At 46.8% G+C, this 13,217-nt stretch overlaps 2 protein-coding genes and 1 long non-coding RNA gene across 3 annotated transcripts; 1 reads left to right on the plus strand and 2 right to left on the minus strand.

Moving 5' to 3' along the window:
* The first annotated feature begins 1,873 nt into the window (after positions 1–1,873).
* On the plus strand, positions 1,874–3,846 carry LOC141023385 (uncharacterized). The gene is made up of 2 exons (XR_012184614.1): positions 1,874–2,172; positions 2,394–3,846. It is a non-coding gene; the product is annotated as an uncharacterized lncRNA (long non-coding RNA).
* On the minus strand, positions 3,675–5,494 carry LOC109731413 (large ribosomal subunit protein eL15y). The gene is made up of 4 exons (XM_020290566.3): positions 5,345–5,494; positions 5,075–5,241; positions 4,181–4,378; positions 3,675–4,083 (listed from the first exon to the last, which is right to left on the minus strand). Exons 1-4 carry the CDS (start codon positions 5,346–5,348, stop codon positions 3,838–3,840), a joined length of 615 nt encoding a protein of 204 aa, XP_020146155.1. The 5' UTR covers positions 5,349–5,494; the 3' UTR covers positions 3,675–3,837.
* Positions 5,495–7,968: 2,474 nt separating this feature from the next.
* Positions 7,969–11,933, minus strand: LOC109731414 (carbamoyl phosphate synthase small chain, chloroplastic). The gene is made up of 9 exons (XM_020290567.4): positions 11,428–11,933; positions 11,058–11,146; positions 10,916–10,976; positions 10,763–10,830; positions 10,555–10,683; positions 9,990–10,096; positions 9,565–9,912; positions 8,345–8,510; positions 7,969–8,222 (listed from the first exon to the last, which is right to left on the minus strand). Exons 1-9 carry the CDS (start codon positions 11,739–11,741, stop codon positions 8,179–8,181), a joined length of 1,326 nt encoding a protein of 441 aa, XP_020146156.1. The 5' UTR covers positions 11,742–11,933; the 3' UTR covers positions 7,969–8,178.
* Between the last annotated feature and the right edge of the window lie 1,284 nt (positions 11,934–13,217).

Raw genomic sequence — 13,217 nt, forward strand, 5'->3', positions numbered from 1 at the left:
TTGTATGACTTATTTATGTTTTAGAGTTGTGTTGTGATATCTTCCCGTGAGTCCCTGATCTTGCTCGTACACATTTGCGTGCATGATTAGTGTACGGTCAAATCGGGGGCGTCACAGGTTGCAGTTCACGTTTCGCTAGAAGAAGGGCACGGACAATGGCGCGGCCGATGCGCTCTCCAGGGTGGGGCATCTTCTGTCGTTGGAGGCACTGTCCGTGTGCCAACCTCAATGGCTGCAAGAGGTGGCCAATTCGTACGAAACGGACGCCGACGCGCAAGAACTGCTCGCCAAGCTCGCGCTCTGCGACACCGACGACCAGGGCCGCACCCTGCAGCAAGGCGTGATCAGGCAGCGGGGACGACTGTGGATCGGCGCCAACACCGCGCTTCAGACGAAGCTCATCGCCGCGCTACACCACAGCGCCGTCGGGGGACACTCCGGCGCCACCGCCACCTACCACCGGGTGCGCAAGCTGTTCGCCTGGACCGGCCTGAAGCGCGCTGTTGAAGATTTCGTCAGGCAGTGCAGCATCTGCCAGCACGCGAAGCACGAGCAAACACATCCGGCCGGCAAGCTGCAACCGCTCCCAATTCCACACGAGCCCTGGTAGGAGATCACCATGGACTTTGTCGAGGGGCTGCCCAAGTCTGATGGCTACGACGCGATCATGGTCGTCGTCGACCGGCTCACCAAGTACGCCCACTTCGTCCCTCTCCGCCACCCCTTCAACGCCGCTCAGGTCGCCAGATCCTTCTGGGACAACGTCATCCGTCTCCACGGCGTGCCGCACTCCATCGTCTTCGACCGCGACAAGGTGTTCACCAGTGCAATGTGGCGCGAGATCCTCAACGCCGCGGGCACCAAGCTCCTGTACTCCACGGCGTATCACCCCCAGACGGACGGGCAGACGGAGCGCGTCAACCAGTGCTTGGAGATGTATTTGCGGTGCTCTGTCCACGACACACCCAAGCAATGGCGTCGGTGGCTCTCTGCAGCAGAGTTCTGGTACAACTCATCGCACCACGCCTCCCTCAACTGCTCCCCGTTCAAGGCGCTGTATGGCAGGGAGCCCAACCTCGGCGGCATGCCAGCGGTCAACTCCAACATACCCGCGCATGCGCCGCTCGATGAGATCGACTGGGCAACGCACACGGAGTTGCTGCGCGCCCAGGCGCGCTTCAAGAAACAAGCAGATCGCCACCGCACCGAGCGCGCCTTCGACGTGGGCAAGCAAGTCCTCCTCAAGCTTCAACCGTACGCCCAGTCCTCCGTCGCCAACCGCCCTTGTCGCAAGCTGGCGTACAAGTTCTTCGGACCCTTCACAGTGACGGAGCGCATCGGCACTTTGGCGTATCGCCTGAACTTGCCGCCGGACAGACGCATCCACCCAGTCTTCCACGTCTCGCAACTCAAGTCGTTTGTCCCCAACTACACTCTGGTCTTCGCTGAGCTGCCCAAGATACCAGACCTCACGGCCGCGGACCGCGTTCCGATCACCATTTTGGACCGCCGCATGATGAAGAAAGGAGACGCCCCAGTCGTCCAAGTTTAGGTGCAGTGGAGCACCATGCCGCCGTCGTCTGTGACCTGGGAAGACTACTACGTGCTACGGCAGCGTTACCCGGACGCGCCCCTTTGGACAGAGGAAGATCAAGCTGCTCAAGAGGGGGCAAATGTCACGCCTGCAGATCAGCCTGCAGCGGACTAACCAGTGCAAGTGCAGCTAGCCACTTGCAACGACCAAGTCACCGTGGGGTCCAGCGGCCAAGTGTATGCGTGTGTGTTAAGCCAAGTGTTGGCGTGCGTGTGAAGCTAGCTGTGGCCTACTTGTAACGGAACGATTGGACGAAGACGGCATCGAAAAAGTGAATGAACTACTTTCCCCTCGTCTCGTCTCTCGCTCTCACCTAACCCTCTCGTTCTTCCTCATCCCGATCCCCTTCTCCTCTCTTCCCAAATCCTCTAGATCGGGGCGTGACAGGGTCAAACCCCATCGGCGTATGGCCACGGGCGCGAGGAGCACCGCGGTGGGCGCATCCGGCGGCGCGGCGGCCGCGTCCAGAGGCATGGTGACCTCCACGCGCGCCCCTCCCAGCGCCATGGTGGCCGCGTCCATCCTTGCGGATGAGGATGAGGCGAAGGAAAAAGAAGACGAGGCTCATCTCACCGGCGGCGAGTCCTCCTTTCCTTCTCACTTTCTCTGTTCTCTTTTCTTCTCCTGGTAGAACAATTGATGTGTGCATGTATAAAATCGGAAAGAGAACACCATTTTTTCTTGCGGCAGTCAGATCGGTCATTGAATCGACGACGCTGACACCCCTTGTTCTTCGTGGGCTTCTTGTGCAAATCAGAGAAGAAAGAGCGCCTGATTCTTTGGCGATCTTGTACTGCAGGACAGCGAGATGTACATGTTGGGCGGAGTTGAAGATCGCCGGAGTTGCTGTCTAGTCCATGCCGGGAACGGTGTCGTCAGCCTTGATTTCTTTTCCTTGAGGCCTTTTCGCTTTCGGCGGAGCAAAGTGCATGATAACGTGTTAGAAGAAATCGAGAGACAACAAGAGACAAACAAAATGATTCAACTCTCTTCTTTGTTGATGATACAGTTACACAATATATAGGTCCCGAAGGGACGCGATGGCACGGAGGGGACGCAAGTAGCCTCGGTTAGCGAGACCAAAGGAAGGGTCGCGCCAATCGCCAACAGGCGGTAGTTAGCAAGGGGAGATTCCCTTCCAATTAAACATTTGTTTAATTGTAACAGGTTTATGGGAAAAATCACATCCGAATCGGTCGGCGAACCGATATAGGCAATACAATCCGAATCGCGCGTTCCCGACAGTTTAAGGGTTGGGCGTTGTAGATGTCCTTACACCTTTGATCTGAATGACATAGCACAGCCTCACGGAAATTGGGTTCGGGCGTTCGGCAATACATACCATAGCAGAGCCTAAAGAAACCTTTTATCTACACGAGGCTCGGCCAACACCATTTCGGAGTTTTCGGTTTCTTTGATGAAATGGGGAGGTACGCTCTTTCTGCCAAAGAAACCATATTGAAATATCATCACAAAAAGTCCCCCACATATACAGTAAGGTGCAAATTTATGATTAAAAACTTACATGATCACTCAACTAAGCAAAACTGCAATAGCGTGACTCGGGTGTTTAGGCAAAGCCTCACGAATCCGAATAGGCTGGACAGACTTTTCCTCTACATGTACAACTAGGAAACGGGATTACCCCTGTCCATTGGGTGTGCATCTGAGCCCAGGCTCAGAAATGGATATTAGCATTTGAGTTGACTACTATGTAAGATGACAGGTTGTATTGTCCGAAATGAAAAACCATCCTTACAAGGCTAGCCTCGAAGTCATCTCACTAAGATTTCCCTTTCTTAGGTGGACACGAGCACATCCGCTGTCAAGTGGCTCAAAGAGACCCGAAAGAATTAACAGAATTTCAAAAAAACAACTTCCATATTTGAGCCACAAAAAATTGCAGACCAGCAAACCCTAAAAATTTGCAAACCAACATTTAGATAAAACCAGTAGCAAGCAATATAACACAGATGACAACAAGCAATTGAAGAATTTCCCATATGCAAAGAGATGAAAAGCATCATAACATTATAAGGTGAACGAGCAAACATATGACAGCATAGCACACAGCATACGATTACTAAACCATTCTTTCTTCTGGTAACACAGGCAAATAGCAAATAGTTCAACAGATATGCCTCGACATAAAGGTTCTAGCACAAGCTTCAAGTAGTCTCAGAACGAAGGTAGCAAAACCTGATGGCTCAAACAAAATACTATCAAGGTGTGCATAGGGCAGCTTAACGGTAGCGGCGGAGGGAGACGGTCTGGTTGCGCTTCCAGGTGGCTCTCCTTGAGGGCCTGTTCTTGTGGTGGCGGTGGCCCTTGCCACGCAGACCACGGAATTTCTTTCCCGCCGACGTGAGTCCGCGAAGCTCACGGTGCTTGTGCACGGGCTTGCAGAGCCAGTTGATCCTTGGGTCGTTGCGGACAGCACTGTGAGCAACATCAACAAGGATGACCTCAAAGTACTTGTAGGTAGAGTCCTACAGAACAAGAAACGCACAAGCAGAAAATTAGTGAATATCAGACTTGAGAATTCCCAGCCATTTCCACACATCATAGCAACTAACAAGTATATACCTCATTCACCCAGTAGGAGTTGAGCACACGAAGACCACCCAGCCTGCGCCCAGCTCTTTCTTCAGCAACAGACCTCTTGTTCCTCTGGAACTTGAGCTGGGTAATACCCTGGTGCTTGGGCTTACCATAGACAATACCCTTGGGCACTGGCCTCTTCCTGCCACCACGCCTGACACGGATACGGTAGACCACATACCCCTAGACACACAAGGAACATATGGTAAGCAAAGGGAATCAATTATATCGTGGAGAAAGTAGTGCAGAATAAGATAGCTGCACAAATCAAAGCAACAAAAATTACAAACAAAGACATGCATCAATTATTGGACCAAAAGCTATAAGCTATGCAGCAATGCTTAATGGACAATTCACATTTCACTAAAGCATCCAGCACAACCAATTGAACCCTCAAATCCTAAATCCAATCTATAAACCGAAGGAACTAACTGTGAATATATCCAATGAACATGCTTCAGCGTGCAAGGCTCGCATAGAAACAAGCATTCAACAATGAAACAAGGCAAGCATTTAGACAACCGGGCAATGAACAAGCGGTTAGAACTTGTAAAATTGGTAGATAACACAAGAGACAACCACATAATGCCTCGTCGTGTATTTTACAAACATGTGTTCGTGGCATCATGACTGGAGTAAGTTCAGATCTGTTCCAAAAGACCAAGTGCAGTTTGTTGCAGAAAAATGGCATAGAACTTCCATCAACTAAAACTAAACCTAGCATCGACGAGACAGAAAAGGCGCAGTTTCCCCGCACAACGAACCACCAGACGAAGAAAACTAGTCGACCTAGGCCAGCAACCACAAGCATATATGTACCCAGCCATGGCATCGCACAAGGAACAGAAGGGAGGATCGGATCTAGGAGGGAAAGCGAACCTGCTTGGCCTTGAAGCCGAGACGGCGAGCCCTGTCGGGGCGGGTGGGCCTGGTGATGCGCACGATGGCCGGCTGCTGCCTGTACTCCCAGCAACGCACGCGCTGCACGAACCTCATCACGTCCGACTGCTTCCTCCTCCATAGCTCCGACACGAACTTGTACGCGCCTGCCACCACGAATCCATCAAAACGAGCGCGCAATAATACATGCGAGAAGGCAAACGGGCGAGGTTGCGGGAGGAAGAGGAGCTGCTAGACGGAGGGGCTCACCCATGGCTGCGGCTGCGGCTGCGGCGGCAGAGTGCGGAGACGGCGGGGAGGGGGAGCGTGGAGCCTTAGGGCTTGGGGAGAGAGTGGTCTTTTAACACCCGGGCAGACCTGGCAAATGGGCCGGCACAGCCTGGGCCCTATTAGACGTGCCTGGCATGGCCCACGGCAGCCCGTTTATAAACGGGCCGTGCCATGACAACACGCGTGCAGCAGTTCCAGGTCCAGGCCCAGCACATTAGTTAAAGGTGTTGGGCCTATGGCCCGTTTATCCCTTGTTAGCCACATGTTTTTGGCATGTCAAAAAAAACCACATATTTTTGGGCCTATATATAAAATTAATTTTTTTAAGTCGCGTCGTGCCAGCATGCAGGCCTAGCCTCGCGGCCCTGGCACGGCCCCAGGCATGTCGCGTGCGAGGTATGACTCGTTTAACCATGTGTCGGGTAGGGCCTAAGACGTGTTGGGCACGCGAGCTAATGGGCCGGCACAGTAAGCATGACTAAGGTGGCCAAAGTTGCTCCGGGGTGTCCCTACACCCTCGTGAACAGTAAATTAAAAAAGATAGAACCCTAAATCTGAAATTTTGAGACATCAAATATGCTCAAACTTTGTAGGTGCCTGCAAGATTTCATGCGCAAAAAACATTCGAGGAGCTCTGCACAACAAAACGATTTCACTTCTCAAAGTATTGAACACTAATTTTTTTCTCACGTGTAGAGCTCATTGGATAATATTTTTTGATGAAAATTTGGAAGCACCTAAGACATTTGAGCATACGACTCCATGTTGGCACGAAACCACCCGAAGAAGCAGGAGGGACCAAACTTATCTGATTTCAATTATGGAGTAAGATTTGCTGGTTTTGAAGTTGAGGGACAATTTTTATACTTTTGGGGAGGTCAAGGAATGAAAAATATATATTTACTTAATATATAGTATCATTTTTTTCTTAAAGAGAATTTAACCATTATATAGCGAACACCAAAAAAAAACATCGATTGCACTATCTTGCTCTAGTCTTACTGTCATTTGTTCCTTCTAATAAACCACTTGAATCGACGCCTCATTTCTGTTGATCAACAAGGGATAGATGCCACCGGTAACGGGTTCCATAGGGGGACATTTTGTGGTCATATAATCATTGTCCCACTCACACCCTATTAAACGCGTTTCCTTGGAAAACAGTGAATTGTCTGATTTAAGCTTCATTCCGCCATCAACATTTGGTTGCTCAAATGAAGTATGTTGTCAGCTAATAGACCATGCAAGTGTGATGTACCAGCTATGCCTGGTTTCATATCAAATGAACTAGCATATTGTGGCACCACCTAATCTGCACATATTGTAGATCCCAAAATATTCGGTATTCTATTGATCTTATTAATCAAAATCTCATAAAAAGTCATGACCTAGAGTGCAACCATTGCCTTCCGACAAAGAGACTGCCACCGTTGTTTCTCCAATGAAAGAATTCTCCGAGTGGATTACCTGGAGTACCGCAATTGGTTGTGCAGCAGAGGCCGAGGGTTATTCTAATTTGTGAAAAACTATTGATATTTACTTATTTTGTTGGGTACTTCTTTCGTTTCAAAATATTTGAAGTTTTAGTTTTGTCCAAAGTCAAACTTCCTCGGGTTTGACAAGTTCATAAAAAGTTTTACTAATATCCACAACATCAAATATATATACTAAAAAATATCACTGTGATGACTCTAATGAAACTAATTTGGTGCAGTAGATGTCAATTTTTTTTTTCTATTAACTTGATTGAACCTATAGAAGTTTGACTTAGGACAATCCTAGAGCTTCAAATGTTTTCAATCAAAGGGAATATGTTATTGTTCATTTTGTGGGTTTTGTAAATGTTTTGATGTTCTGGAGTTTGGATGATTAATGATAAAGCAATTAAGGAACCCATGTGTTTGTGAATATACATGGATGAAAATCCCTGAGGATTTGGTTTAACCGAAGAGTTATGGCCCCTAAAAATTATGTGGAACAGTTGAAGAATTCAGAATGCCCGTCGAGGAATATGAAGACGCGGTGTACACTTTTGTTTACTAGTTTCATCTTTTTTATTGTAGTCACATCAAACCGTACTATTAAGAGCTAATAAGATTGAAGTCTTCGTGTCTATACTCAATGAAACCTATTTCCGAGTGAAGAATTCGGAAATCTCATTCCAGGCGGATTATTTAGCCTCAATGTCTTCGGGACATCGAAGTTAAATTTTCGTCAAGGAGTTGGATGGTTTGTTCCGCAAGTCAGTAGAGTGCTCTGAGTTAAAAATCCAATCGTTAGTCACGTGTCGTGTTAAAAATCCAATAGTGCACCTCCGACCAGCTGCCTCTAAAAGACCTATAAGCTCAGTTCGCCTGCTGCCCTTCCACTGTTATCATCTTCTTTCCTTGAATCTGTAAAATCAATGAGAACTCACGCCACATTACCTCCTATATTTCATCGGTTTAAGGGCTTAACAGTAAGAGAAATGTATGTATTGTCAACTCAGGAGCTCAACTGGAAACTTGTCCTAGGGAATTATGTTTTCTTCCTTTCTACTGCAAAGCAAAGGAGACGGATTTCATACCGACGTCACAAACAGAAATAGAATAAGCGCAGTACAATACAACAGCTCAAAGGATTTTATTCTTTAAACTCCAACAAAATAGTACAATACCACTAGTTACTTTATAGGTTTAGTCAGCTGATAGGAGAAATCAACAAGAAAAAATACAAACTCCTTGGAGCTCGCTGAGTCGGTCCAACAACAAACCCAACCGAGTACAAGTTTCGCCACTCGTGATGCTCACCAAGCTTCCCAACCTTTCTTCCACTCACAATCTGTTGTTCTTCATCAGCTCCACAAATTCACCAAACGCTGCAACGCCAAAAGAGTTAAAACAGTAAGTCACATCCACGACCAGATTAATAATGGAACTAATAATTTGTCTACCGAAAAACTGTTTTGGGTGCAAGCAGTAGCCAAGAAGTTATACATACCCAAGTCTGAGTCATGTGGACCCGGAGAGGACTCGGGATGGTACTGGAGAGACATAAGCTTCATCTTGGGGAACACAAGACCAGCACAGCTCTGGTCATTTAGGTTGATGTGTGTAACTTGCACTCCTTCCGGGAGCGATTCTGGGTCCACAGCATAGTTATGGTTCTGCATACCAAATCAAATGTTACAATGATTCTTCATATGCACCAGTAATTCAAAAACGACAAAAAATGGCACTCTTATCAATAAGCTAATGAAATAACACAAAATGGTACAACCTTATAAGCATAACTTACTATCCCTGCTGCTCAAACACCAGTACAATTGGTGATAAATAACCAAACTAACCTAAGAATCTTCAGAAATATATAACTTGAAATTGAAAAAAATGTATAAAACTTGCACAGATGACCTTATGCTGAAAGTAAGCCTAAAACCCAAGCAAATAGGTTCAAGCAGGCGGCTTAGACTTACCAAAGTTACGCATACCTGACTAGCATTACAATTTGGCAAAATATACAAGTAGTAAACAAGGCAAGTAAACTAACTGAAAAGATAAGCAAAATGGGCGGGGGAAACTGACAATCTATGCTTGGAAACTGACAATGATAGTTTCAACATTTTGTTCAATAATAATGCCTTAAGGCCAATTACACCCATATATTATACAGTTTTGACCATAGATAACTTCAAAACTATCATGATTGGCCATGAGCATATGTCCATAATATTTTATTGGTTGCTACAAAATAACAACAAAAATTAACTGTGAAAGCCCTCATGAAGCAGAGAAGGCACAAGTCATAGAATGAAGATCACTACTATGTCAAAAAAATGACAAACATCCCGAAACCAGTCAACTGGATTTTAACTTCAAGAATCTGAGCCCAATAAGATTGCTTGTGAGATACGTTATAAGGCTTTTTTCCATATAAACTTAGTCTTTCAGCATTCACAAAACTACAGTCTTCACGGTCCCATGTACTAGCTTCAATGTCTTAGTCCATGTAGTAAGGTGCCTACAGCCTAAGATACTAAGCCCAAAGATGAAGTAAAGAGCAGAGTTGCTTGGCTATGGCATGAAGCTAATTTAGTGTGCGCTGAAGTTAAACTAGGAAACCCACGACACATATTCAGCACTAAGTAACATGACCTACCAGAAAACACAAACTATCAAAGTTATATACTTTCTGACCATCTCAAGAAAAAACTGACAAACCTGTGCACTGATGTCTACACGTCCGGTCCTGTTGTCACGAACTGGATGGTTTCCTCCGTGATGACCAAATTTCATTTTAAATGTCTTTCCACCAAGAGCCTGCCCAATCAATTGATGGCCCATGCAGATACCAAATACTGGAACCTTCCCTACTATCTCTTGTACTGTTTTCACAGCATATGGAACTGCAGCTGGGTCACCAGGGCCATTACTAAAAAGAACACCATCAGGCTTCAAATTAAGTACATCTGAAGCAGGCCAGCTTGCTGGAACAACAGTTATTTTGCATCCATATGATGCCAGGCGTCTCAAAATGTTATGCTTGACTCCAAAATCATACACAACGACCTATATAATTAAAAAAAATGTAAGTGACAAGATACAAGATTTTCTTGAATACCACTAAAAACATTAGTGATACTGACATGAAAAGTTTCACTTGACTGATTGTCGTTGAACTCCCATCCTGAACCAGTCTTGTCTACCCATTCATATGGAGCATCACATGTAACATCACTTATCAAATCAACACCTGCAGAAAAGCAACACCAAAGTTTCATGCTATGCAACAAAAAATCATCAATAGTATTTAAAGATCAAACAACAGCATGTATACAATGTGTGAAGAAACTCTAACGTAATAACAATGCAGAGGAAAATCCCTCGTATCACAAAGCTAATTTCTTCACATCTCGAACAAGTACAGAATGCATGAAATCCAACCAATGAAATACTATCAGCTTCATAACTGTTTAAAGAACTTATTGCAAGATCAATAATTAAGACTCAATAGGACTAAGATGAAAATAGTAGAAACTAAAAATATTTTTCAGATAACCGTAAGTCCATATAGCAATAAAAAACAAAGTTTGTCTATGAAGAGCTAATCTAGTTGTATTTTTTTCTAGAATGGATTTCTTATGTGGAATACTAATAGATACAGACATTACTTTAATAACATTAGTATAGCTTATAAGAAGCTTAACATACCAACAATTTTCCAATTTTTGGCCATTTCCAACAATTCCTTGTCTTTGAGAGACTGGTCGGTACTCAGAACACCAATGAGACTGCCGTCTTCTCTTAACCTGCGTGTAATTGCACGTGTGTCCACATCATCTGCGGTGTGTTTAAAAAGTCAGCTTCCGTGAATGGAGTAATTCAAATTAGAAGCAAGATTTGATGATGCTATACTTACATATGCCCATAATGTTCCTCTTTCTCAAATATTCATCAAGTGTTTCTGTGCACCTCCAGTTGGAAGTACTGGAAGAAAGAAACAGTAGTGTGACTGTGTGAGTGAAAAATACTGCACTTAAGCTTTCATCCTATCCAAAACAAGAAGTATTACCATATACTTAGGCTTCGTACGATTAAGCCACCAAGGAAGCATTTTATGGATTCTTCGTCACCTACAAGAGAGTCCCAATAATATTCGTCATTAATTATTATGGAGTATTAGATTCTGTTTCTTGGATAGAGAAACTAAATACCAGAGTTAACGCCGGTGTTTCCAATATGAGGGTTGGTCATCAAAACAAACTGACCAGCATAGCTAGGATCAGTCAAAATCTCCTGGTACCTGTGTTCATTTGTCACACATGAAAGTCACATATCTGACACAAAAGAAGTTGCAGAAAATTTGAGAGCATACTGAGACAAATCCTAAGCAATCGGCTAGGACATTAGGATTTAGAAATTAGAGCAAGACAAGAAAGATAAATCATTGGGACGTTCATAAGCTGTTATCATGCTCGGAGGAGTAATAAGTAAATAAATAGTGATTTGATTTCATGGGCATACTGATGAAGGGGCAGCTAAACACGGTATTGCTAGAAGTAGGAAAAGAATGGATTTTATTACCCTGTCAATGAGGTATTGAAAACCACCTCGCCGACTTGAGTCCCGGAAGCACCGAAGGATTTGGCATTCCACACGGAGCCGTCCTCGAGAACGAGGCGAGCGTCGCTAAGCTTCCAAGGCCTCTCCACCGCTGGCGCCCCCTGATTCGCTGCCGGGCTGGCGACGGAGCGGCATACCACGGGCGCCGTCGTCCTCACGAGGGCCACTCGGCCATGCTGCCCAAGTCCGCGGATAGAGGGCGGCGCGGGGGAGGTGCGCCGGTGGACGGCGTGGATGGCTGGGCTGGAAGGGAGGGGGCGCATCTGGGGGAGCATGTTGGGGAAGGATGGGAGGGGAGAGGCTGGGCCTGGGGTGAGTAGGGGATGCTTGCGCCGCCGCCGCCGCCGCCGCCGCCGACTTGCTTAGGGTTTTGATATGAGAGGTTTCTTCCTCCTCCGCTTGGCTCTACTAGTAAAAGTGAGGACGCATATATGTATATCGTTTTCATATCTTCTCGACGCGAAAACGGATACGGAAACATCGCGGTACTGCTATCATTTTCGCGTTTTCCCACCCCGATAGAGAAACAGACGCGGACAGTAGTATGACAAGTTTGACTACGCTCCACCCCTGAAAAAAAAAAGAAGGCGGACGGACTGATCGGTCACACACTTTTGACCCGGCCGTATCTTTCTTATCAACTCTATATACATCTGGCTGACCGGCACCTTTCATATAGGGAAACGTTTAGAACCGGTGTACCGGTCGAAACTTCAGCCGGCTGCACGCGACTCGTTCGATCTGAGGCGATCAGTCCTCCCTTCACTCACGTACAACGTGCAGAGTTGTTGGCCCACAGAGCCCACTCCCTCTTCCTTATCCTATTTCACGGGTCTTCTCCTTCACTCGTTTCCGCTCGAGCTCGTCCTCCTTCATCCTCTGTTTTCCTCCACACCTGACCCCTGTTGCGCAGAGCACCACTGCCACCACGATACGTCGCCAGCAATCGCCACCTCCCAACCGGCGATGCACAAGGAGCTGCAACCCATCAGCACCAAAGCTGCGACCAGCGAGAGGAAAAGCTGGAACCTCACGTAGAACGGTAGAAGGAGCTGGAACCAGCAAATGAAAGATGTTGGAACCAGCATGTCCTGATGCTGGAACCGGCATCCCGTGATTTTTATTGCGACTCACCCATCAGAATCATCTATTAGTGAACTCGCGCTGCGGGTGTTGCAACCGTAATTGCTGGAAGCTGGAACCGTTGTGTCAGATGCTGGAAGCCCGCAGCTGCCGATGATGAACCACGCCTCTGAGGCTGCTGCAACCATGGTGGCCATTTGCTGGAACCGGCTTTTGGTTTTGCTACGACCGGCCAGAAATTTTGCTACGACCTGAAGACGACGATCCATGTTTTTGCTGGAATCGGCTTATGTTTTTGGTTCAACTGACTTTTCTTGAATTTCTTAGTGCACATATTTGTTTTTCTGCTGGAACGCAGTGCTACGATTTGTTGACGACGTTGAGCCGTCCGGGAGGACGACGACGCCGTGGTTCGATGGGTGCGTGAGTATGCTGGAACCGAATTAATCGCAAGCTGCATTAGGCTCGATTGAGTTGCATCCAACAAGTGGGTGGCGCTGGAAATCTGCTGCGTGATTGGCAGGGCGTCCGGCGACGGCGACGGCTGCGGCAAGCTGCAGCGAGGGGTGCAGCAAACTGCGTCCAACAACGGACGTGGAGGACGCCGGGGGGTAGCAGCTTGTTTATGGCGAGCCATGGCAGCGCGCAGGAGGTGCGGAGGGGATGGG

This window comes from Aegilops tauschii, chromosome 5 (assembly GCF_002575655.3).
Source record: "Aegilops tauschii subsp. strangulata cultivar AL8/78 chromosome 5, Aet v6.0, whole genome shotgun sequence".
NCBI classification, from domain to species: Eukaryota; Viridiplantae; Streptophyta; class Magnoliopsida; order Poales; family Poaceae; genus Aegilops; species Aegilops tauschii.